Genomic DNA, 26,874 nt, shown 5'->3' with positions numbered 1-26,874 from the left:
GTTCCATTAATAAATCCATAGCACCCCCTTTAATAATTAGGCCTCCCTCCCTGCAACCAGCCCTACATTTGAAATTAAGTAAAATGAATACAATTCACATTTAATAATAAGGGTGTGCACCGGCCACTTTTAGTGTTTTGAGTTCTGATTAGCTTTAGGTTTTGGGTTCTGATTTGTTTTGCCAAAACACCCGACTCAAGGTTTTGGTTCTGATTTAGGGTTTTCGGCTCTGAATTTTTATTTTTTTTTAAGAATAAAAACTGTTTTTTTTTTTTGTTGTTTTTCACTCCTACGCTATTATTAACCTCTATAACATTCAATAACAATAATTTCCACTGATTTCCAGTCTATTCTAAACACCTCACACCTCTCAATATTGTTTTAAGGCCAAAAGGTTGCACCGAGATAGCTGGATGTCTAAGCTAAGCGGCACAAGTGGGCGGCACAAACACGTGGCCCATCTAGTAGTGGCACTGCAGTGGCAGACTGGATGGCAGTTTGAAAAACTAGGCTCCAAAGAGCACATAATGCCAAAAAAAAGAGGTGCAAGATGGAATTGTCCTTGGGCCCTCCCACCCACCCTTATGTTGTTGAAATAGGACATGCACACTTTAACAAACCAATCATTTCAGCGACAGGGCCTACCAAACAACTGTGGCTGAAATGATTGGTTTGTTTGGGCCCCAACACCAAAAAAGCTATTCATCTCTCCCTGTACAAACTAAACAGGCTCTACTGAGGCAAGATGTCGTCCTCATCCTCAACCTCTGATTCCTCTCCCCCTACAGTGTGTACTTCCTCCTCCTCACACATTATCAATTTGTCCCCGCTGGACTCCACAACCACAGGTCCCTCTGTACTATCTGGAGGGCAGTGCTGTACTTGATTGAGGAATTGATAATTCATTTTTATGAACATCATTTTTTTTTACGTTCTGAGGAAGCAACCTCCTTCGCCGCTCACTGACCAGGTTCCCCGCTGCGCTAAAAACTCTTTCCGAGTACACACTGGAGGGGGGACAACTAAGGTAAAATACAGCCAGTTTGTACAGGGGCTTCCAAACTGCCTTTTTTTTCCTGCCAGTAAGAATATGGACTGTGTGACATGTCTACTTGGATGGTGTCAGCAAAGTAATCCTCCACCATTTTTTCATTTGTGACAGCATCCAATGCAGCTGATCGAGATTGTGTTGGAAATTGACGAGGAGGGTTTTGCTGGTGTGCATACATCCAGGGCTGCCAAGAGGAATTCAGGGCCCGGGTACAACAAATTCATGGGGCCCCCCTCATAGTCGAGTAAGCGCCAAAAAATTTGGGGGTGTGGTCATACATTTAGGGGCGTGTCAATGCACCGTTGGGGCGTGGCTAGCCTAACGACGCGCACAATTTTTCGGAGGTGTGTTCAAGCATTTGGGGGCGTGGTAAATGCGCCATTGGGGCGTGGCTAACATCAAAATCACTAGGCTCTCAATTCGCTGGAGCGTCACATATGTCCAAGCACTCCTGACTTTCAGGACATCTGGCACCACAGTGTAGTATACAAAGAATGCAGTGTGTACAGAAACAGTTCAGTCTTGGCCTGCACCTTACATTGGGCACAACACTCACCAAAAATTGGTATTGTCCCTACTAGAATCATAGCATTTCACACACTGTGCTGCTCTCTCCTACCTGTTCTTCTCACTTTCTCCACCTGTGGCTGCAGGTTTCTTTTGTTGCGGCTTGTCCGGATCCTGCAATGTTGAAGGGTCTATTTGGAAAAAAATGGATACATTTAGAAAATTACAGCCAGCCCCGGCGTTAAATCAATAGCACCCACAATTGATAATTAGGCCTTCCTCCAGCCCCAACATTAAAATAATAGTATTCACATTTAATAAATAAACCTATTCCCCTTCCTGCAAACAGCCCCAGCAATACCTATTTCCCGCAAGCATCACTGCCATTAAATAATTCATAGTCACATTTAATAAATAGACCTCATTCTCCCCAAAATCACCCCAACATTCAATAGCCCCCAAACCTCCCCATCTTAAATTAATAGTCCCCACTATTAAATTGCCTCACCATCACCCTACAAACAAAATAGCACCTATTAATTAGCCACCACCTACCTCACACACACTACATTGCAAAAAGCCCCCCTGTGCCATTACACACACATTATTGTGCCCCTTCTTCACAACTACACTGTGCCCCCTTATGCTCACACTGCGCCCTCCATGCTGCTCTCCCCCCTTCTTTTTCCCTCTGCGCCTCTCTCCCCCTATTATTTTCCTCTGTGCCTCTCTTTCCCTTTTATTTTCCTTTGTGCCTCACTGCCCCTTTTATTTTCCTTTGTGCCTCTCTTCCCATTTTATTTTCCTTTGTGCCTCTCTTCCCCTTTTATTTTCCTTTGTGGCTCTCTTCCCATTTTATTTTCCTTTGTGCCTCTCTTCCCATTTTATTTTTCTCTGTGCCTCTCTTCCCATTTTATTTTTCTCTGTGCCTCTCTTCCCATTTTATTTTTCTCTGTGCCACTCTTCCCATTTTATTTTCCTTTGTGCCTCTCTTCCCATTTTATTTTCCTTTGTGCCTCTCTTCCCATTTTATTTTTCTCTGTGCCTCTCTTCCCATTTTATTTTTCTCTGTGCCTCTCTTCCCATTTTATTTTCCTTTGTGCCTCTCTTCCCATTTTATTTTTCTCTGTGCCTCTCTTCCCATTTTATTTTCCTTTGTGCCTCTCTTCCCCTTTTATTTTCCTTTGTGGCTCTCTTCCCATTTTATTTTCCTTTGTGCCTCTCTTTCCATTTTATTTTCCTCTGTGCCTCTCTTCCCCTTCTTTATAGTACTGTCCCTTTCTGTTCTTTCCTCCTCTTGCCTCTCCATTTCTTTGCTTACCTTTGTCAGCTTCTTTCTTTTCTTCTCTTCTCTTCTGTCTTCATGCTGGCTGCGGCGCTCCTCACTGACTGACGGGCGTGACTTGATGACATCACGCCCGACAGTCAGTGTGAATGGTGCAGAGAAGAACGAGGAGGGACGCGGCGCCGATCACGTGAGTATTAATTTTTTTGTGTTTGTTTTTTTTGTCCCAGCTCCCCCCACCAACGATCTTGCCGGACCGACCCCCCCCCCCCCCCCCCCCCTCCCCCTCCCCCTCCCGCGGAAAAAAAAAAATTAAAATGAAAAGACGGAAGATGAAAAAAAAACCCAACAAAAAAAACCAAACAAATTTGCATCTAAGGCCCGGCCCGGGCCCCCTGGCAAGCCCGGGCCCGGGTAAAATGTACCCGCTCCCCCCCCTCTCGGCGGCCCTGCATACATCAGGACCAAGGGATTTAGGTGTCCCTAGACTGCTGACGGTCCTAGCCACAGTTCCTGAACTAAACACTGAATTATGAAGGTTATTCAGGTGACATATGAGGGAGGGTGTCCCTAGGTGGCCAAGATCCTTACCCCTGCTTAATTGAGCTTTACCTATGGCCATACATTTCTTGTCCGGATTGGGATATAAATAATTCCAGACCGAAGAGGTGGATTTCTTGGTCTTCTGGCCAGGCATGACAATGGGCTTTTTCTTCCCATGGACAACAACTGTCCCCCCCCCCCTGGTGGCTCATTTAAGATAACCAATTCAGCATCCTCCTCGTTAAGTTCCTCCTCAGCGCCAGCTACATCAATATCCTTATCCCGGTGTACAACATTGACACCTTCATTATCCAAACCTGGATCTACACTGTGGGTGATCCTTCCAGCATATGCAGAGGGCGTGCTGCAAATGGTGGTAGGAGCCACCTCTTCCCGTACAGTGATGGGAAGGTCAGGCTTCACAACCACTAACACCCTTGGACTCGCCTTGGGGATTTGTGATGTCATCTGTTTAAAAGGCAAAGTTGTTTGCTGTGCTGTTGATGACAGCTTAACTCTCTTAATTTTTTTTTGGAGGGGGGGGAGGAGGAGGGCTTAGATCCTTGGGTGAAGCTAAATCATTTATCCTTAACACGGGCCAGGGCCTAAGCCGTTCCTTGCCACTCTGTGTCGTAAATGGCATATTGGCAAGTTTACGTTTCTCCTCAGATGTTTTTAATTTCCTTTTTTTGCTAATTTTAGTGAACTTTGGGTTTTTGGATTTTACATGCCCTCTACTAGGAGATTGGTAATCGGCCTTGGCAGACAACGTTGATGGCATTTCATTGTCTATGTCATGACTAATGGCAGCAGCTTCAGCATTAAGAGGAAGTGGGTCTTGATCTTTCCCTACTTTATCCTCCAAATTTGTGTACTCCATTATAGTTTAATTTCTGGTACCAATATTTCTGGCCTGCAAGAACAGTGAGCGTATTTCAATTTTGCATAATATTTCTGGACTGCAAGAACAGTGAACGTAGGAAAATATTGCAGTACTAATATTTCTGGACTGCAAGAACAGTGAACGTGAGTAAATATTGCAGTACTAATATTTCTGCACTGCAAGAACAGTGAAAGTATTTTAATTTTGCAGTACTATTATTTCTGGACTGCAAGAACAGTGAACGTAGGTAAATATTGCAGTACTAATATTTCTGCACTGCAAGAACAGTGAAAGTATTTTAATTTTGCAGTACTAATATATCTGGACTGCAAGAACAGTGAACATACGTAAATATTGCAGTACTAATATTTCTGGACTGCAAGTACAGTGAACGTACGTAAATATTGCAGTACTAATATTTTTGGACTGCAAGAACAGTGCATGTAGGTAAATATTGCAGTACTAATATTTCTGGACTGCAAGAACAGTGAACGTACGTAAATATTGCAGTACTAATATTTTAGGACTGCAAGAACAGTTAACATAGGTAATTATTGCAGTAATAATATTTCTGGACTGTAAGAACAGTGAACGTATTTTAATTTTGCAGTACTAATATTTCTGGACTGCAAGACAAGTGAACGTAGGTAATTATTGCAGTACTAATATTTCTGGCCTGCAAGAACATTGAAATTATTTAAATTGTTGGTACTAATATTTCTGGACTGCAAGAACAGTTAACATAGGTAAATATTGCAGTACTAATATTTCTGGACAGCAAGAACAGAGAGCATAGGAAAATATTGCAGTACTAATATTTCTGGACTGCAAAAACAGTGAATGTATTTTAATTTTGCAGTACTATTATTTCTGGACTGCAAGAACAGTGGACGTAGGTAAATATTGCAGTACTAATATTTCTGGCCTGCAATAATAGTGAACGTAGGTAAATATTGCAGTACTAATATTTCTGGACTGCAGGAACAGTGATCGTAGGTAAATATTGCAGTACTAATATTTCTGGACTGCAGGAACAGTCACTGTAGGTAAATATTGCAGTCCCAATATTTTTGGCCTGCAAGAACAGTGAACATAGGTATATATTGCAGTACTAATGTTTCTGGACTGCAAGAACAGTGAACGTAGGTAAATATTGCAGTATTAATATTTCTGGACTGCAGGGACAGTGACCGCAGGTGAATATTGCAGTACTAATATTTCTGGACTGCAGGAACAGTCACCGTAGGTACATATTGCAGCACCAATATTTCTGGCCTGCAAGAACAGTGAACATAGGTATATATTGCAGTACTAATATTTCTGGACTGCAAGAACAGTGACCGTAGGTAAATATTCCAGTACTAATATTTCTGGACTGCAAGAACAGTGAACATAGGTGTATATTGCAGTACTAATATTTATGGCCTGCAAGAACAGTGAACATATTTACATTTTACAGTACAAATATTTCTGGACTGCAAGAACAGTTAACATAGGTAATTATTGCAGTACTAATATTTCTGGACTGCAAGAACAGTGAACATAGGTAAATATTGCAGTACTAATATTTCTGGACTGTAAGAACAGTGAACGTATTTTAATTTTGCAGTACTAATATTTCTGGACTGCAAGACAAGTAAACGTAGGTAATTATTGCAGTACTAATATTTCTGGCCTGCAAGAACAGTGAACGTATTTAAATTTTTTAGTACTAATATTTCTGGACTGCAAGAACAGTTAACATAGGTAAATATTGCAGTACTAATATTTCTGGACGGCAAGAACAGCGAGCATAGGTAAATATTGCAGTACTAATATTTCTGGACTGCAGGAACAGTCACCGTAGGTAAATATTGCAGTCCCAATATTTTTGGCCTGCAAGAACAGTGAACATAGGTATATATTGCAGTACTAATGTTGCTGGACTGCAAGAACAGTGAACGTAGGTAAATATTGCAGTACTAATATTTCTGGACTGCAGGGACAGTGACCGTAGGTAAATATTGCAGTACTAATATTTCTGGCCTGCAAAAACAGTGAACGTAGGTAAATATTGCAGTACTAATATTTCTGGCCTGCAAGAACAGTGAACGTTGGTAAATATTGCAGTACTAATATTTCTGGACGACAAGAACAGCGAGCATAGGTGAATAAACAGCGAGCATAGGTGAATATTGCAGTAATAATATTTCTGGACTGCAAGAACAGTGAACATATTTTATTTTGCATAATATTTCATGACTGCAAGAACAGTGAACATAGGTAAATATTGCAGTACTAATATTTCTGGACGGCAAGAACAGTGAGCATAGGTAAATATTGCAGTACTAATATTTCTGGATTGCAAAAACAGTGAATGTATTTTAATTTTGCAGTACTATTATTTCTGGTCTGCAAGAACAGTGGACGTAGGTAAATATTGCAGTACTAATATTTCTGGCCTGCAATAATAGTGAACGTAGGTAAATATTGCAGTACTAATATTTCTGGACTGCAGGAACAGTGATCGTAGGTAAATATTGCAGTACTAATATTTCTGGACTGCAGGAACAGTCACTGTAGGTAAATATTGCAGTCCCAATATTTTTGGCCTGCAAGAACAGTGAACATAGGTATATATTGCAGTACTAATGTTTCTGGACTGCAAGAACAGTGAACGTAGGTAAATATTGCAGTATTAATATTTCTGGACTGCAGGGACAGTGACCGCAGGTGAATATTGCAGTACTAATATTTCTGGACTGCAGGAACAGTCACCGTAGGTACATATTGCAGCACCAATATTTCTGGCCTGCAAGAACAGTGAACATAGGTATATATTGCAGTACTAATATTTCTGGACTGCAAGAACAGTGACCGTAGGTAAATATTCCAGTACTAATATTTCTGGACTGCAAGAACAGTGAACATAGGTGTATATTGCAGTACTAATATTTCTGGCCTGCAAGAACAGTGAACATATTTACATTTTACAGTACAAATATTTCTGGACTGCAAGAACAGTTAACATAGGTAATTATTGCAGTACTAATATTTCTGGACTGCAAGAACAGTGAACATAGGTAAATATTGCAGTACTAATATTTCTGGACTGTAAGAACAGTGAACGTATTTTAATTTTGCAGTACTAATATTTCTGGACTGCAAGACAAGTAAACGTAGGTAATTATTGCAGTACTAATATTTCTGGCCTGCAAGAACAGTGAACGTATTTAAATTTTTTAGTACTAATATTTCTGGACTGCAAGAACAGTTAACATAGGTAAATATTGCAGTACTAATATTTCTGGACGGCAAGAACAGCGAGCATAGGTAAATATTGCAGTACTAATATTTCTGGACTGCAGGAACAGTCACCGTAGGTAAATATTGCAGTCCCAATATTTTTGGCCTGCAAGAACAGTGAACATAGGTATATATTGCAGTACTAATGTTTCTGGACTGCAAGAACAGTGAACGTAGGTAAATATTGCAGTACTAATATTTCTGGACTGCAGGGACAGTGACCGTAGGTAAATATTGCAGTACTAATATTTCTGGCCTGCAAAAACAGTGAACGTAGGTAAATATTGCAGTACTAATATTTCTGGCCTGCAAGAACAGTGAACGTTGGTAAATATTGCAGTACTAATATTTCTGGACGACAAGAACAGCGAGCATAGGTGAATATTGCAGTAATAATATTTCTGGACTGCAAGAACAGTGAACATATTTTATTTTGCATAATATTTCATGACTGCAAGAACAGTGAACATAGGTAAATATTGCAGTACTAATATTTCTGGACGGCAAGAACAGTGAGCATAGGTAAATATTGCAGTACTAATATTTCTGGATTGCAAAAACAGTGAATGTATTTTAATTTTGCAGTACTATTATTTCTGGTCTGCAAGAACAGTGGATGTAGGTAAATATTGCAGTACTAATATTTCTGGCCTGCAATAATAGTGAACGTAGGTAAATATTGCAGTACTAATATTTCTGGACTGCAGGAACAGTGACCATAGGTAAATATTGCAGTACTAAAATTTCTGGACTGCAGGAACAGTCACCGTAGGTAAATATTGCAGTCCCAATATTTTTGGCCTGCAAGAACAGTGAACATAGGTATATATTGCAGTACTAATGTTTCTGGACTGCAAGAACAGTGAACGTAGGTAAATATTGCAGTACTAATATTTCTGGACTGCAGGGACAGTGACCGTAGGTAAATATTGCAGTACTAATATTTCTGGACTGCAAGAACAGTGAACGTAGGTAAATATTTAAGTACTAATATTTCTGGACTGCAGGAACAGTGACCGTAGGTAAATATTGCAGTACCAATATTTCTGGCCTGCAAGAACAGTGAACATAGGTGTATATTGCAGTACTAATATTTTTGGCCTGCAAGAACAGTGAACATATTTACATTTTACAGTACTAATATTTCTGGACTGCAAGAACAGTTAACATAGGTAATTATTGCAGTAATAATATTTCTGGACTGTAAGAACAGTGAACGTATTTTAATTTTGCAGTACTAATATTTCTGGACTGCAAGACAAGTGAACGTAGGTAATTATTGCAGTACTAATATTTCTGGCCTGCAAGAACAGTGAAATTATTTAAATTGTTGGTAATAATATTTCTGGACTGCAAGAACAGTTAACATAGGTAAATATTGCAGTACTAATATTTCTGGACAGCAAGAACAGAGAGCATAGGTAAATATTGCAGTACTAATATCTCTGGACTGCAAAAACAGTGAATGTATTTTAATTTTGCAGTACTATTATTTCTGGACTGCAAGAACAGTGGACGTAGGTAAATATTGCAGTACTAATATTTCTGGCCTGCAATAATAGTGAACGTAGGTAAATATTGCAGTACTAATATTTCTGGACTGCAGGAACAGTGATCGTAGGTAAATATTGCAGTACTAATATTTCTGGACTGCAGGAACAGTCACTGTAGGTAAATATTGCAGTCCCAATATTTTTGGCCTGCAAGAACAGTGAACATAGGTATATATTGCAGTACTAATGTTTCTGGACTGCAAGAACAGTGAACGTAGGTAAATATTGCAGTACTAATATTTCTGGACTGCAGGGACAGTGACCGTAGGTGAATATTGCAGTACTAATATTTCTGGACTGCAGGAACAGTCACCGTAGGTACATATTGCAGCACCAATATTTCTGGCCTGCAAGAACAGTGAACATAGGTATATATTGCAGTACTAATATTTCTGGACTGCAAGAACAGTGACCGTAGGTAAATATTCCAGTACTAATATTTCTGGACTGCAAGAACAGTGAACATAGGTGTATATTGCAGTACTAATATTTCTGGCCTGCAAGAACAGTGAACATATTTACATTTTACAGTACAAATATTTCTGGACTGCAAGAACAGTTAACATAGGTAATTATTGCAGTACTAATATTTCTGGACTGCAAGAACAGTGAACATAGGTAAATATTGCAGTACTAATATTTCTGGACTGTAAGAACAGTGAACGTATTTTAATTTTGCAGTACTAATATTTCTGGACTGCAAGACAAGTAAACGTAGGTAATTATTGCAGTACTAATATTTCTGGCCTGCAAGAACAGTGAACGTATTTAAATTTTTTAGTACTAATATTTCTGGACTGCAAGAACAGTTAACATAGGTAAATATTGCAGTACTAATATTTCTGGACGGCAAGAACAGCGAGCATAGGTAAATATTGCAGTACTAATATTTCTGGACTGCAGGAACAGTCACCGTAGGTAAATATTGCAGTCCCAATATTTTTGGCCTGCAAGAACAGTGAACATAGGTATATATTGCAGTACTAATTTTTCTGGACTGCAAGAACAGTGAACGTAGGTAAATATTGCAGTACTAATATTTCTGGACTGCAGGGACAGTGACCGTAGGTAAATATTGCAGTACTAATATTTCTGGCCTGCAAAAACAGTGAACGTAGGTAAATATTGCAGTACTAATATTTCTGGCCTGCAAGAACAGTGAACGTAGGTAAATATTGCAGTACTAATATTTCTGGACGACAAGAACAGCGAGCATAGGTGAATATTGCAGTAATAATATTTCTGGACTGCAAGAACAGTGAACATATTTTATTTTGCATAATATTTCATGACTGCAAGAACAGTGAACATAGGTAAATATTGCAGTACTAATATTTCTGGACGGCAAGAACAGTGAGCATAGGTAAATATTGCAGTACTAATATTTCTGGACTGCAAAAACAGTGAATGTATTTTAATTTTGCAGTACTATTATTTCTGGTCTGCAAGAACAGTGGACGTAGGTAAATATTGCAGTACTAATATTTCTGGCCTGCAATAATAGTGAACGTAGGTAAATATTGCAGTACTAATATTTCTGGACTGCAGGAACAGTGACCATAGGTAAATATTGCAGTACTAATATTTCTGGACTGCAGGAACAGTCACCGTAGGTAAATATTGCAGTCCCAATATTTTTGGCCTGCAAGAACAGTGAACATAGGTATATATTGCAGTACTAATGTTTCTGGACTGCAAGAACAGTGAACGTAGGTAAATATTGCAGTACTAATATTTCTGGACTGCAGTGACAGTGACCGTAGGTAAATATTGCAGTACTAATATTTCTGGACTGCAGGGACAGTGACCGTAGGTAAATATTGCAGTACTAATATTTCTGGACTGCAAGAACAGTGAACATAGGTGTATATTGCAGTACTAATATTTCTGGCCTGCAAGAACAGTGAACATATTTACATTTTACAGTACAAATATTTCTGGACTGCAAGAACATTTAACATAGGTAATTATTGCAGTACTAATATTTCTGGACTGCAAAAACAGTGAATGTATTTTAATTTTGCAGTACTATTATTTCTGGTCTGCAAGAACAGTGGACGTAGGTAAATATTGCAGTACTAATATTTCTGGCCTGCAATAATAGTGAACGTAGGTAAATATTGCAGTACTAATATTTCTGGACTGCAGGAACAGTAACCATAGGTAAATATTGCAGTACTAATATTTCTGGACTGCAGGAACAGTCACCGTAGGTAAATATTGCAGTCCCAATATTTTTGGCCTGCAAGAACAGTGAACATAGGTATATATTGCAGTACTAATGTTTCTGGACTGCAAGAACAGTGAACGTAGGTAAATATTGCAGTACTAATATTTCTGGACTGCAGGGACAGTGACCGTAGGTAAATATTGCAGTACTAATATTTCTGGACTGCAGGGACAGTGACCGTAGGTAAATATTTCAGTACTAATATTTCTGGACTGCAAGAACAGTGAACATAGGTGTAGATTGCAGTACTAATATTTCTGGCCTGCAAGAACAGTGAACATATTTACATTTTACAGTACAAATATTTCTGGACTGCAAGAACAGTTAACATAGGTAATTATTGCAGTACTAATATTTCTGGACTGTAAGAACAGTGAACGTATTTTAATTTTCCAGTACTAATATTTCTGGACTGCAAGACAAGTAAACGTAGGTAATTATTGCAGTACTAATATTTCTGGCCTGCAAGAACAGTGAACGTATTTAAATTTTTTAGTACTAATATTTCTGGACTGCAAGAACAGTTAACATAGGTAAATATTGCAGTACTAATATTTCTGGACGGCAAGAACAGCGAGCATAGGTAAATATTGCAGTACTAATATTTCTGTACTGCAAAAACAGTGAATGTATTTTAATTTTGCAGTACTATTATTTCTGGACTGCAAGAACAGTGAACGTAGGTAAATATTGCAGTACTAATATTTTTGGACTACAGGAACAGTGAACGTAGGTAAATATTGCAGTACTAATATTTCTGGACTGCAGGAACAGTCACCGTAGGTAAATATTGCAGTACTAATATTTCTGGCCTGCAAGAACAGTGAACGTAGGTAAATATTGCAGTATTAATATTTCTGGACTGCAAGAACAGTGAACGTAGGTAAATATTGCAGTACTAATATTTCTGGACTGTAAGAACAGTGAACGTATTTTAATTTTGCAGTACTAATATTTCTGGACTGCAAGACAAGTGAACGTAGGTAATTATTGCAGTACTAATATTTCTGGCCTGCAAGAACAGTGAACGTATTTTAATTTTTTTGGTACTAATATTTCTGGACTGCAAGAACAGTTAACATAGGTAAATATTGCAGTACTAATATTTCTGGACGGCAAGAACAGCGAACATAGGTGAATATTGCAGTAATAATATTTCTGGACTGCAAGAACAGTGAACATATTTTATTTTGCATAATATTTCATGACTGCAAGAACAGTGAACATAGGTAAATATTGCAGTACTAATATTTCTGGCCTGCAAGAACAGTGAACGTAAGTAAATATTGCAGTATTAATATTTCTGGACTGCAAGAACAGTGAACAGACGTAAATATTGCAGTACTAATATTTCTGGACTGCAAGAACAGTGCACGTATTAAATATTGCAGTACTAATATTTCTGGACTGTAAGAACAGTGAACGTAAATAAATATTTCAGTACTAATATTTCTGGACTGCAAGAACAGTGAACATAGGTGTATATTGCAGTACTAATATTTCTGGACTGCAAGAACAGTGACCGTAGGTAAATATTTCAGTACTAATATTTCTGGACTGCAAGAACAGTGAACATAGGTGTATATTGCAGTACTAATATTTCTGGACTGCAAGAACAGTGACCGTAGGTAAATATTTCAGTACTAATATTTCTGGACTGCAAGAACAGTGAACATAGGTGTATATTGCAGTACTAATATTTCTGGACTGCAAGAACAGTGAACATAGGTAAATATTGCAGTACTAATATTTCTGGACTGTAAGAACAGTGAACGTATTTTAATTTTTCAGTACTAATATTTCTGGACTGCAAGACAAGTGAACGTAGGTAATTATTGCAGTACTAATATTTCTGGACTGCAAGAACAGTGAACGTATTTAAATTTTTTAGTACTAATATTTCTGGACGGCAAGAACAGCGAGCATAGGTGAATATTGCAGTAATAATATTTCTGGACTGCAAGAACAGTGAACATATTTTATTTTGCATAATATTTCATGACTGCAAGAACAGTGAACATAGGTAAATATTGCAGTACTAATATTTCTGGACTGCAAAAACAGTGAATGTATTTTAATTTTGCAGTACTATTATTTCTGGACTGCAAGAACAGTGATCGTAGGTAAATATTGCAGTACTAATATTTCTGGCCTGCAAGAACAGTGAACATAAGTAAATATTGCAGTATTAATATTTCTGGACTGCAAGAACAGTGAACGGACGTAAATATTGCAGTACTAATATTTCTGGACTGCAAGAACAGTGCACGTAGGTAAATATTGCAGTACTAATATTTCTGGACTGTAAGAACAGTGAACGTATTTTAATTTTGCAGTACTAATATTTTTGGACTGCAAGACAAGTGAACGTAGGTAATTATTGCAGTACTAATATTTCTGGCCTGCAAGAACAGTGAACGTATTTAAATTTTTTAGTACTAATATTTCTGGACTGCAAGAACAGCGAGCATAGGTGGAATATTGCAGTAATAATATTTCTGGACTGCAAGAACAGTGAACATATTTTATTTTGCATAATATTTCATGACTGCAAGAACAGTGAACATAGGTAAATATTGCAGTACTAATATTTCTGGACTGCAAAAACAGTGAATGTATTTTAATTTTGCAGTACTATTATTTCTGGACTGCAAGAACAGTGAACGTAAATAAATATTTCAGTACTAATATTTCTGGACTGCAAGAACAGTGACCGTAGGTAAATATTTCAGTACTAATATTTCTGGACTGCAAGAACAGTGAACATAGGTGTATATTGCAGTACTAATATGTCTGGCCTGCAAGAACAGTGAACATATTTACATTTTACAGTACTAATATTTCTGGACTGCAAGAACAGTGAACATAGGTAAATATTGCAGTACTAATATTTCTGGACTGTAAGAACAGTGAACGTATTTTAATTTTGCAGTACTAATATTTCTGGACTGCAAGACAAGTGAACGTAGGTAAATATTGCAGTACTAATATTTCTGGACTGCAGGAACAGTCACCGTAGGTAAATATTGCAGTACCAATATTTCTGGCCTGCAAGAGCAGTGAACATAGGTATACATTGCAGTACTAATATTTCTGGACTGCAACAACAGTGACCGTAGGTAAATATTGCAGTACTAATATTTCTGGACTGCAAGAACAGTCACCGTAGGTAAATATTGCAGTACTAATATTTCTGGCCTTCAAAAACAGTGAACATATTTACATTTTACAGTACTAATATTTCTGGACTGCAAGAACAGGTAATGTATGTAATTATTGCAGTACTAATATTTCTGGACTGCAAGAAAAGTGAACATATGTAAATATTGTAGTACTAATATTTCTGGACTGTAAGAACAGTGAAAGTATTTTAATTTTGCAGTACTAATATTTCTGGACTGCAAGAACCGTGAACATATTTTATTTTGCATAATATTTCATGACTGCAAGAACAGTGAACATAGGTAAATATTGCAGTACTAATATTTCTGGACTGCAAAAACAGTGAATGTATTTTAATTTTGCAGTACTATTATTTCTGGACTGCAAGAACAGTGAACGTAAATAAATATTGCAGTACTAATATTTCTGGCCTGCAAGAACAGTGAACGTAGGTGAATAAGTACTAATATTTCTGGACTGCAAAAACAGTAAACGTAGGTATATATTGCAGTACTAATATTTCTGGCCTGCAAGAACAGTGAACGTATTTAAATTTTGCATAATATTTCTGGACTGCAAGAACAGTGAACGTAGGTAAATATTGCAGTACTAATATTTCTGGCCTGCAAGAACAGTGGACGTATTTTAAATGTTGAACATTGTTGAAACCGTCATGGCGCTTTATACAGAGGCGGGTTTGGAAACATCATTTCTGGCCGTTTGGACGGCGGGTTTAGCCTTAGTAAATCCAGTGATGGCTAAACTGCCGCCAAACCCGCCGAAAGTCGGCGGGTTTACAAACATGCCTGTTAGTAAATCTAGCCCTAAGTCTATATATCTTCTGTATACCCTTAGCTGTGAGAAGAAAAACAAGATAGTTATCTTAAAACAGCAAACAGAACAAAAATTTTCATTCTTTACCATCGGCTAGCGATTAGGAGAGCAAACATTTGACAACATAAAACAAAACAAGCAAAAATAACAACAATTACCTTTTAAAATCAGTTTATTTCTTCTAAAAGTACACATTACTACTTACCACAGATTATTACTTGCCTTGCCTGGTCCTAATTTCCTAGCCTTGGCTCTAATATTTTCTTTACAATCTTTCCTCAAATGTCCCTTCTTAAGACAGTTAAAACACTTCAAAGATTTCTGTTTCTTGCGTCCCTTTATAGTGGTTTTTATAATTCTGAGGTTGTGGATGTAGTTTTTCTAACGTCTGGATACGCAACATCATTAACCTATCACTCTGTGCTTTTTCCTTTTTACATATATTATCATGTTCTATAGCATGCTCTCTAATATCATTTACCGTGAGACCTCTCCAATTAGGAAAAGAGGTTTTTATCCAGGTCCTTAGATCCTCCCGGAGGCCGTCCATTAGTACTGCAACAGCTACCTTTCTGTAAAGTGGATTCACCCTTATATCCAATATTCCTGTGTACTTAATCATGGCCGCTAGAGCCCTTGAAAAATAATCAGTTGTATTCTCATTACCTTTTTGTTTGATGGCATATATTTTGCCCCATTCCATAGTCACTGGAAAATATATGGCCAACTCTGTGATTATACGTCCAATATTATCCTGATTGTCATCCTCAGTTAAGGGTTTATCCTTCTCCAACCTACAACCCTTAATGAACTTTTGTACATCAGTATCGAGAGGAAGACAAGCTCTAAACAACACTCGCCAATCTTTATTAGTAGGCTCATGTGCATTACCTAAATGTCTAATAAATTTCTGACACTTGGCCAAATCTTTTCTAGGATCAGGGAAATCAGACATAATTGTAAATAGTTCCGTCTTAGCCCATGGAAAATACATGGCTACCTGTTTCATGGGAACTACACCATCTCTGTCCGCTTTCCCATTGGGAACTGCTGTTGTGCGGACAGGATATAAGCCTACCAAATCACTATGTTCTGAACTAGTTGCTGGAATCGCTGTTGCAGTACAATGAATGTCTCCCCCTTTGATAACCTTTACATTATTCTCACCAATTTCAGCTACTGCCCCTGCTGGTGGAACCATTCCCTTTCCTTGTCCGTGTATGTTACTGGCATGGGCAATGGCTGAAATGACTGTGGGTACATTTTCTTCCTTTAAAACATTACTTAAGACATTATACAAGTTACTAGTTACAGTTTTCACATTTTTGGTACTATCCGCCCCGACCGAATTTGTCGGGGGCGTGTTTGCGCTCAGTTTGCCACGCTTTGCAACGCACACTTCCGTAATACTTGTTTCCGGTACGCTTACTTCCGCTGACCACGCGCTCCCGTGTCACGTGTACCCTTCTTGTTGCCACAAATTTAAACAGTCATCATGTTCAATTCTCGTTTTTGTTGATTTAATCAACCACACTTTATCTCTAACATTATTTAACACCTCTGAGTCAAGACTACCTATGTTTGGGAAAGGTTTCACACACTCCCGGGTCATCTTGACCCATTTGTCGCAGTATGCCGTTGCATACGCACCGTATTTATTATAGATAACATACTTTGCAGAACCAACCGGCCATTCATTAGGCAGCACAACATGAACTATCTCTAGCGTTTGCTTCGCATCCATTATGAAAACAACCTATTTCTCAACGCTACACAAAAAATACTTTTACCTGTTCTCCTTTCAAACAGAGCTTACTAGAGATTTTTTTTTATTCGTGGACGTTTTCAACAGGCATGTCCCCTTAAAGATATCAATGCCCTTCCTAGTTTGAGTACTTTACCACTGTTAGCAACCGATATCAATCAAGAATATCAGTGGTTGCAGCGTATTTCCTCCCACATCTCCCAAGTCGCAATCACGGCTGCACTAAATCAACCATGCGGTCCGACCGCACCGCTTACGGATACTAACTATCTGTAAGCTTTGCGATTAATATTTGGGAATGCCGCGAAAACCTGCTATTTTCGTTTTGAGTATGCTATGCATGCTCTGTGGTGTGTCTTTATCACCTGCTTTTTGTTAGAACAGAACACCACTCACACAAAGGTTTCTTTATATCCTGCTCAGCCCTAGAACAGAACCTTTGTTGTCAGGTCACCTTTTTTACCATGCCCCGTCAGACACACCTGAACAAAAGCGCTATCAATTTTAAATAGTTCCACACTGCCCTCCCAATACTTAATCAAGGCCCTGCCATGCGGTCAAACCGCACTGCTCAGAGATACTAGTTATCTGTGAACATTGTGATTGGCGGTGCAAAAATTTTGGGAGGTGTGGTCATGCATTTGGGGGCGTGGCAAACGTGCCATTGGGGCGTGGCTAACATAAAAACCACTAGGCTCTCAATTCGCCGGAGCGTCACATATGTTCAAGCACTCCTGACTTTCAGGACATCTACCACCACAGTGTAGTATACAAACAATGCAGTGTGTACACAAACAGTTCAGTCTTGGCCTACACCTTACATTGGGCACAACATTCACCAAAAATTTGTATTGTCCCTACTAGAATCACAACATTTCACACACACTGTGCTGCTCTCTCCTACCTGTTCTTCTCACTTTCTCCACCTGTGGCTGCTGGTTTCTTTAGTTGTGGCTTGTCCGGATCCAGGAATGTTGAAGGACCTATTTTGAAAAAAAAATGGCTACATTTAGAAAATTACAGCCAGTCCCGGCCTTAAATCAATAGCACTCACGATTAATAATTAGGCCTTCCTCCAGCCCCAACATTAAAATAATAGTATTCACATTTAATAAATAAACCTATTTCACTTCCTGCAAACAGCCCCAGCAATACCTATTTCCCGCAACCATCACTGCCATTAAATAATTCATAGTCACATTTAATAAATAGACCTCATTCTCCCTAAACTCACCCCAAGATTCAATAGCCCCCAAACCACCCCATCTTAAATTAATAGTCCCTACTATTAAATTGCCTCACCATCACCCTACAAACAAAATAATGCCCATTAATTAGCCGCCACCTACCTCACACACACTACATTGCAACAAGCCCCCTGTGCCATCACACACATTACTGTGCCCCTTCATCACAACTACACTGTACCCCCTTATGCTCACACTGCGACCTCCATGCTGCTTTTCCCCCTTCTTTTTTACTTTGTGCCTCTCTCCCACTTTTTTTATTCCTCTGTTCCTCTCTCCCACTTTTTTTCCTCCTCTGTTCCTCTCTCCCACTTTTTTTTCCTCCTCTGTTCCTCTCTCCCACTTTTTTTCCCTCCTCTGTTCCTCTCTCCCCAATTTTTTTTTATTCCTCTGTGGCTCTCTCCTTTTTTGTCTTCCTCTGTTCCTCTCTCCCACTTTTTTTCCCTCCTCTGTTCCTCTCTCCCCAATTTTTTTTTTATTCCCCTGTGGCTCTCTCCTTTTTTTCCTCCTCTGTTCCTCTCTCCCACTTTTTTTTTTATTACTCTGTGGCTCTCTCCTTTTTTTCCTCCTCTGTTCCTCTCTCCCACTTTTTTTTTATTCCCCTGTGGCTCTCTCCTTTTTTTCCTCCTCTGTTCCTCTGTCCCCTTTCTTTATAGTACTGTCCCTCCCTGTTTTCCTCCCCTAGCCTCTCCGTTTCTTTACTTACCTTTTGTCAACTTCTTTCTTTTCTTTTCTGCTCTTCTGTCTTCTTTCTTCATGCTGGCTGTGGCGCTCCTCACTGACTGACAGGCGTGACTTGATGACGTCACGCCCGGCAGTCAGTGTGAATGGAGGAGAGGAGGGACACGGCGCCGCGCGATCACGTGAGTATTTTTTTTTATTATTATTTATTTTTTCTTACAGCTCCCAAGAAACCCAAGACCCCCCCCCCCCCCCCCCCCCCCCGCGCGAAGAAAAAAAAAAAAGTTAAAAAAAAAATACCGCAAGAGAGAAAAATAAAATAAGAAAATAAATAAATTTTATTAGCAGCGAGGGCCCGGCCCGGGCCCCCTGGCATGGCCGGGCCCGGGTAAACTGTACCCGCTCCCCCCCCTCTCGGCGGCCCTGCGTGTAAAAACCTATAGTTGCCTATAGTTACCAGTATATTTTTGCCTTTATGTATTCATTCACATACACACACATAACCTTTGTTTTCTGTACAGAAAATAAATTTCCCAAACAATGGCACTATCTTTTCAGAGATTTTACCAAGTGATTACACTATGCATAGCTAACAGACTATGATCATGACTGTTTACACACGTGGCAACAATACCGGAAGTTCATACACGCTAAACAGGAAGCACACATACACTAGGCAATGCAGTACCCTTTAAAACGCAAAACGACAATAAAAATAAACATTTTTCTTTCTTGTCCCTAGATTCAAATTAGCGTTCCTTCAGTCTATGCAACAACAGACATTCGGTTTCGCAATACAAAGTGAACCACAGGTCTTAAACACATTGCGTTCTTTCCTGTTATGTGACGCGTCTGTCAATCCACCCTTTGTTGAGGAACCGAATACCGTAAGCGTTGCATACCTGCCGATAACGTAACTCCTAAACTCACGAGCCCCCAATTATTAAAGTAATTCTATTGTTTTAAAATAAGCATTGGCCAATCAATTGTATGTGTTTCCAAAGCACAAGGTGGTTTATTTTAGCAGATGTAAATAGTCAACAATTCAATACATGATTATATTATGATAAAGTACAGTACAGCACAGCCAATACCAAAAGATAAGTACATACCAATGCTATCGCATGCGCTCGCTGCGCACCCACGGGACCTGGTGGACAGTATATCTGTTAGAATACTGTGTCAGAGTTGACTGAGAGCCAAAGGGTGTGCAGCTATGATTATATACAGTACAGTGTTACACTTGAACAATAGAGATGACGTAGATTGTTTCTATAGGTCCAGACGTTGTGTGGGTCCAGGGTAAACAGATCATAGGCTGATTCAATCTAATGAATCCAAAGGTGGGGGTCGTCTATCCAGGGGGGTCTGCTCCTTTCATAGCCAGCATCATACAAAGGTGTATTCCCTAATATCAATAACTAAAGTATGCAATGTGTGATCTCTTCGCCGACTGCACCGGACAGCTGCTGATGAATAGGGTTTCAGTATGATACCAGACATGCCACCTTTCCCACAACCTGAACCTTGAGTATCACTGAAGTGTACATATTATATATATATATATATATATATATATATATATATATATATATATATATATATATATATATATATATATATAAATGCTAGGTGGCGTCTGTGTGTAAAAAAAAAAAAAAAAGTTGCGGCGCCACCTGCTGGGCAGAGTTATACACTGACCTACTAAATTCTTAGTGTGTGTGGGGAAAAAAAAATCAAAAAGGGCTGAAATTTGGTATAAATAACTAAATGTTGTAATGCGAGTGTGTGCGTGCGTATGTTACAGTGCGATCGCATCACGCCACGTGTTACGTGGCGTACTCTTCGCAATTGCACGGCAAACCAATATTAAACCAATACTTTCGTTCATCCAATTATACGACTTTGACTATATGTGTGTGTGTGTGTGTGTGTGTGTGAGGACACCTAGCACACCAGTAAGAGACCTTATTGAGATTATATATTTGTACATGGGTTTACAGTTCATGTTATATACACTTGGATAGTGGAACAAATAGAGCACATATAGAACGTTTATTACTGATTCTCTATGAAGTGATCATTGTATCTAAGTGTGCTTATGTTGTACTTTTACACAACACCATATGTTTAAATATGCACAAACACAAAAGGCATCACAGTTGGTGGAACTATCAGCACATTTTCGAAGGACGGTGGTGAGTGTGAACACACTTCCAAATTTGCACGACATTGTTAAATTATTGTTGGTGAGTTTTAGGAAGTTTATAAAACAAAATCTACCGATACAAAGTGCTTTGCTACAATATATGATTGTGCGAGTGCAGATGTTGTTGCAATACTTTATCTGAAGGTCAGAAATTGCAGTCATGTAAGATTTATTATTAAAATCTAGTGATTATCATTATAAATAAGTATGAGTCATCAAGCTATAGGAAGCTTGTATTGCCTGTTGTTCTCCGATTCCCTGTACTTTCAAGTGTCAATCTAGCATCTCTCTCATCTATAAAAGTTATGTGGAACAATAGCATCACCGTGTGGTCAGTATTGATAGCTGCCTGTGTTTTTCCTTTTCAGATACATCGTCATTTTTAGGTCTGGTAGCATGTATAATACTTTATACTGTAACCAATTTTAATTCGAGAGCCTGCCTGTAATCGGATTAATTCAGATTTATCTAGTAAGCAAAAATTACACGCATTTGAAAGAGCCAATGAAATGTGTTTAAATCAATCAATTTTGAATGGCTGGCCCTCGAAATCTAAGGGGAAAGAGCAGCTTCTCGTCACTCCTTTATACACAGCACAAAGGCTCTTCTCGGAGCCACCTAATGCTCTCTCTACAGCAAGTGAGACCCCATCTCACTGCTTTCTACTACACGAAGCCGCTGATATATGTGGTTGAAAGGATCCATGGAGCAGTTCCAATGAGAATAAAGGCTACGTGCATAATTTAGAGCTGAAAATGTGTATGAAACGGGACAGCTAAATTGTGGGAAACCGTATCTGGCTCAAAAGTAGAACTACCAGGGAACCTTTGATTACCCAGATAAAACGAATAGTAATGTGTATAGAGCTCTAGTAAGAAAACGTGGGTGGCTCTGAAAAGAGCCTTTGTGTTGTGGGGGTGTCAGTGGGGAGTAAATCACTTGCTCTTAGCTGCCTTGTGGCTCTCGGTCTTCTTGGGCAGCAGCACGGCCTGGATGTTGGGCAGGACGCCTCCCTGGGCGATCGTCACCCCACCGAGCAGCTTGTTTAGCTCTTCGTCGTTGCGCACAGCCAGCTGCAGGTGGCGGGGGATGATACGGGTCTTCTTGTTATCACGGGCGGCATTTCCAGCCAACTCCAGAATCTCAGCCGTCAGGTACTCGAGCACGGCGGCCAGATAGACAGGAGCTCCGGCTCCCACACGATGAGCATAGTTCCCCTTCCTCAAAAGACGGTGAACACGGCCAACAGGAAACTGAAGACCGGCCCGAGATGAGCGAGTCTTGGCCTTTGCCCGGGTCTTACCGCCTTGTTTGCCTCTACCAGACATGTTATGCTCAGGTTAATTCAATACACACGAGTAGCAAACTCCGCCTTCATTCCTTTATTTATATGTTCGAAAAACAAACGACTGCATCTGTGATTGGTCCGTTTTCAGACTGGCCAGTGACAAAAATGTTCGGGCACTCACCAATCAGCACAGGGAGAAGGGGTATAGCTTTTCTAAAGATCCCGTGACAGAACTAACCAATAGCGCCTAGAGCTGAAGATAAGGTTAATTTACATAGACTGCCTATAAATACAGCGATTGTGGGCGGTGCTAGCAATAGTTTCTTTACACTCTGTCGAGATCTTGTTATTGCAATGCCTGAACCAGCCAAGTCTGCACCTGCGGCCAAAAAGGGCTCCAAGAAAGCCGTGACCAAGACCCAGAAGAAAGATGGGAAGAAGCGTAGAAAGACCAGGAAGGAGAGTTATGCTATCTACGTGTACAAGGTGCTGAAGCAGGTCCACCCTGATACCGGCATCTCCTCCAAGGCCATGGGTATCATGAACTCCTTTGTTAATGACATTTTTGAGCGCATCGCAGGCGAAGCCTCCCGCCTGGCTCACTACAACAAGCGCTCCACCATCACCTCCCGGGAGATCCAGACCGCTGTGCGTCTACTGCTGCCCGGTGAGCTGGCAAAGCACGCCGTGTCTGAGGGCACCAAGGCCGTCACCAAGTACACCAGCGCCAAGTAATCTGCAATCTCTGTTCTAAGATAACACAAAGGCTCTTTTAAGAGCCACCCAAATCTTCTCAATCGAGGCTATGACATTTGCTAGATCCCGCATGTTCTTTGTGGTGTTTTGTATCTCCGCGAAACCATCACATTTCAAGCTACTCGTTCTTGCAATACCCCACATATTGTTCCTTACGCTTTAATCACTGCCTAGCGTTTCCCTTCAGATCATGTAAGGGCCGATATTTGTAACGCTGTGCAGCCCAAGGTCTTTTAATAACGTGAATAACAGGTCTTGAGTAATAGATGTTCTAAAACTGCCATGCGTAGAATCTAGATGAAATAAGTGGTATATGGGGGTATGTTTGTGCTCTAGGACATGGACATACTACAACTCTTTGAAGATTGAGTGGGTGGCTCTCAAAAGAGCCTTTTTGTTTTTCAACATGGCAAAGAAATTGGCCTCCGAAACCGTACATAGTGGAGACCTAAGCGATTGAAAAAGGGGCTTTCCCAGCTTTCTCGTATCTAATGGATGCATCACTCGCCGCCCATATAGACTCTTGAATAGAGAAAACTTGGTGGACTCCTGAGATACCTCGTTAAATGTAAAGAGGAGCTGTTGCAGGGTCTTCTCCCAGTCTCCTCCCTCCGTGCTGACATATGTGCAGAGAAAATGTTTAACGCACCATTGCAACACTCACATTACCAATTAGTTCGTGGATAGGGGGATGGTACGCTAGGGTCTTGCCACAAGATTTTCCCTGTAGAGTCTTTATAATTTCCCCAGGATACGTATTTCTCAATTCCTGTGGGAAACCCACCCTGAAAGAACCACTGCTTCTGGATACGAGGTGGTAATCAATATTTTTTCATTTTGGCTGGTATGGGGCAGGAAGAATATAATGTCTTTCTCAATCGATGCTATGACACCCTTTGTATTATTACCCCGTTTATTATGTTGCTTTGTATTTTTTGAAAGTCTCCTGGTTACGTTTCCCTGTACTCGTCCCCCAACATGTAAACCCGTTCCACAGCTGGGATTTACGCTCATTTGACTACACGTTGTAAAAGCATAGATTAGTGGTCTTCGCCTACTTTATACAATGGTTGAGACGGATGTCTGCGGTGTAACTCCCGCACTCAGAACAGGCTGCGAGTGATGGTGTCACTATTCACTCATGTATTGGATCTACGTGTAACAAAGCCGTGGGGTGATATGCTGTAGTATCTTAAAATGCTACAGACCTATTCCTCCAGTAATCATGGGCATAATAGTAAACTTACAGCTCTTTGAAGACTGAGTGGGTGGCTCTTAAAAGAGCCTTTGTGTGTAATGGGATACAGAGAAATTAACCTCCAAACCCGTACAGAGTGCGACCCTGACGTTTCAGGGCATACACGACATCCATGGCTGTGACAGTCTTTCTCTTTGCGTGCTCTGTGTAAGTGACGGCATCACGGATCACATTCTCCAGGAAGACCTTCAGGACACCGCGGGTCTCCTCGTAGATGAGCCCAGAGATGCGCTTCACACCTCCCCTACGAGCTAAACGACGGATAGCTGGTTTAGTGATGCCCTGGATGTTATCACGGAGCACCTTCCTGTGCCTCTTAGCACCGCCTTTCCCGAGCCCCTTGCCTCCTTTACCGCGTCCAGACATGATTTGCACTGCTGGCGTTGCCTAATCAACTGATGTGAATTGGTTGTACAGCAAACTTCTTTAATACAGTTAAGTCGGACCTGAAAGGACACAAAGTATAGAGGAAGAAATGGGCGTGTCATTTGATAATTATTGCTACATGTGGCTTTCGTTCCCCTTGCCGATTGGCTGAACGAGCAGCCGTTAAAGATTTTAAAATTCCCGCCGCGTCGCTTATAGTCATTGTAGTGTTTAGCTTATGATCTTATTTAATTTAGTTTCTCATTTTAGCTGAATGGTTATCTGTCTGTTTTTTTCAAGTTGTGTGACGGCATTTTATTATGTAGAAATTACACATTTTAGAGTTTTAATCTGCAATCTATAACACTGGTCGGTTGTTAACATATATTGATGATGAAAGTAATAATATATTTGTAATATAAGGTGGTAGCAGTGTAGTTATCTGTCGTGTTTCAGTTGGATCTAATCTTGTATTCCTTTAAATACCTTTGAATTTACTAGTGACAGGCTCTGTACATTTTTAACTGCAGCCACAAATAAAAACACTAAATATAATATGACTTATTTGAATAATGCATTAGAATGAGGATTTCTGCCTGAAATTGACTTTTTAAAGCGTAGAACCAGCCTAGTGTATGTCAAATGACAGCAACATCTGTAATGATATAAAGATATAAAAAAAAACAACTGGACTTCAATGGTTATTTTCAAAACACCGCAAGCTCTGGTGAAGTAACGCTCTCATGTGGCGAGAGCAGGATGCTGGGCAGTACTGACTGTTCAGCAATCCCTGTACCCCATATTGAAAGTACCTTGTTTGTAATGTCTAATTTCACGCATTTAGAATTCTTAAATGTGTCCAGGTTGAGACCTTTCTGTGCTTGCTGGCTATCCGGGAGTGCCCATTTAGTCCGCAGATGACTGGGAGGTGACCACCACTGTGTTTTAATAAAGGTTATTCCTCCCTTAGTTTCGCCAGTGTATGTGCCACAATGTATTGTTACTAATGTATATTGTATGCTTTATGAGAGCCGACAGAATTAAATATGTTGTGTTGGCACCGGTACCTGGTCTGCAGAAGAACTATAGCCAGTGGTCAACAGATTTCTAATGAGAAGCCCGGACAGCACAGCCTGCTCTAGAGGCGCTAAATACCGGTCAGGCAGCTGATACTAGTCGGGTCAGAGTTCCTTCTAGCCGCCTAGATGCAGCAGGGAGCACGGGGCAGTTAGAGAGCAGCCAGGTGCAGTTTGGTAACAGAAGGTAAGGACAGAATGATTTACTGACATACGAGATCTAAAAGGCATTTCATTCATGTTTGCTGAAAGCGAACACGTTATGTTTATAGACGGGTACCCGGACAGTAAGAGCTGCACGTGGGCTTGTGTTTGCAAGGAACACAAAGAGCAGCGGGATCCAACAAGTGTCATAGCCTCGATTAAGAAGATTTGGGTGGCTCTTAAAAGAGCCTTTGTGGCAACTCGGAAAGGAGGCATTTGCAGATTACTTGGCGCTGGTGTACTTGGTGACGGCCTTGGTGCCCTCAGACACGGCGTGCTTGGCCAGTTCACCGGGCAGCAGTAGACGCACAGCGGTCTGGATCTCCCGGGAGGTGATGGTGGAGCGCTTGTTGTAGTGAGCCAGGCGGGAGGCTTCTCCTGCGATGCGCTCAAAAATGTCATTAACAAAGGAGTTCATGATACCCATGGCCTTGGAGGAGATGCCGGTATCAGGGTGGACCTGCTTCAGCACCTTGTACACGTAGATAGCATAACTCTCCTTCCTGGTCTTTCTACGCTTTTTCCCATCTTTCTTCTGGGTCTTGGTCACGGCTTTCTTGGAGCCCTTTTTGGCCGCAGGAGCAGACTTTGCTGGATCAGGCATTCTTAAAACAAATACTGGTCAGTGAGTCAGCGACTATTACTTGCACCTCCCACAATCGCCCTATTTATAGGCAGCCCATGTAAATAA

General features: G+C 40.1%; 4 protein-coding genes across 4 annotated transcripts; 1 reads left to right on the top strand and 3 right to left on the bottom strand.

The window, feature by feature from the left end:
• Nucleotides 1-22,119: 22,119 nt before the first annotated feature.
• On the bottom strand, nt 22,120-22,563 carry LOC142124251 (histone H2A type 1-like). The gene has a single exon (XM_075194240.1). It carries the CDS (start codon nt 22,561-22,563, stop codon nt 22,171-22,173), a length of 393 nt encoding a protein of 130 aa, XP_075050341.1. The 3' UTR covers nt 22,120-22,170.
• Nucleotides 22,564-22,873: 310 nt separating this feature from the next.
• On the top strand, nt 22,874-23,311 carry LOC142124241 (histone H2B 1.1-like). The gene has a single exon (XM_075194230.1). It carries the CDS (start codon nt 22,878-22,880, stop codon nt 23,256-23,258), a length of 381 nt encoding a protein of 126 aa, XP_075050331.1. The 5' UTR covers nt 22,874-22,877; the 3' UTR covers nt 23,259-23,311.
• Nucleotides 23,312-24,591: 1,280 nt separating this feature from the next.
• Nucleotides 24,592-24,923, bottom strand: LOC142124234 (histone H4). The gene has a single exon (XM_075194224.1). It carries the CDS (start codon nt 24,901-24,903, stop codon nt 24,592-24,594), a length of 312 nt encoding a protein of 103 aa, XP_075050325.1. The 5' UTR covers nt 24,904-24,923.
• A 1,483-nt stretch (nt 24,924-26,406) lies between these two features.
• LOC142124249 (histone H2B 1.1-like) lies at nt 26,407-26,807 on the bottom strand. The gene has a single exon (XM_075194238.1). The coding sequence runs from the start codon at nt 26,785-26,787 to the stop codon at nt 26,407-26,409; it is 381 nt and encodes a 126-aa protein (XP_075050339.1). The 5' UTR covers nt 26,788-26,807.
• Between the last annotated feature and the right edge of the window lie 67 nt (nt 26,808-26,874).

The sequence above is a fragment of the Mixophyes fleayi genome, unplaced genomic scaffold (assembly GCF_038048845.1).
Source record: "Mixophyes fleayi isolate aMixFle1 unplaced genomic scaffold, aMixFle1.hap1 Scaffold_243, whole genome shotgun sequence".
Lineage (NCBI taxonomy): Eukaryota > Metazoa > Chordata > Amphibia > Anura > Limnodynastidae > Mixophyes > Mixophyes fleayi.
This window is presented reverse-complemented; position numbering and strand designations above follow the sequence as displayed.

What these genes read in the sequence shown, in the direction of transcription:
- LOC142124249 (XM_075194238.1), bottom strand. Translation starts at nt 26,787, where the DNA reads ATGCCTGATCCAGCAAAGTCTGCTCCTGCGGCCAAAAAGGGCTCCAAG.
- LOC142124241 (XM_075194230.1), top strand. Translation starts at nt 22,878, where the DNA reads ATGCCTGAACCAGCCAAGTCTGCACCTGCGGCCAAAAAGGGCTCCAAG.
- LOC142124234 (XM_075194224.1), bottom strand. Translation starts at nt 24,903, where the DNA reads ATGTCTGGACGCGGTAAAGGAGGCAAGGGGCTCGGGAAAGGCGGTGCT.
- LOC142124251 (XM_075194240.1), bottom strand. Translation starts at nt 22,563, where the DNA reads ATGTCTGGTAGAGGCAAACAAGGCGGTAAGACCCGGGCAAAGGCCAAG.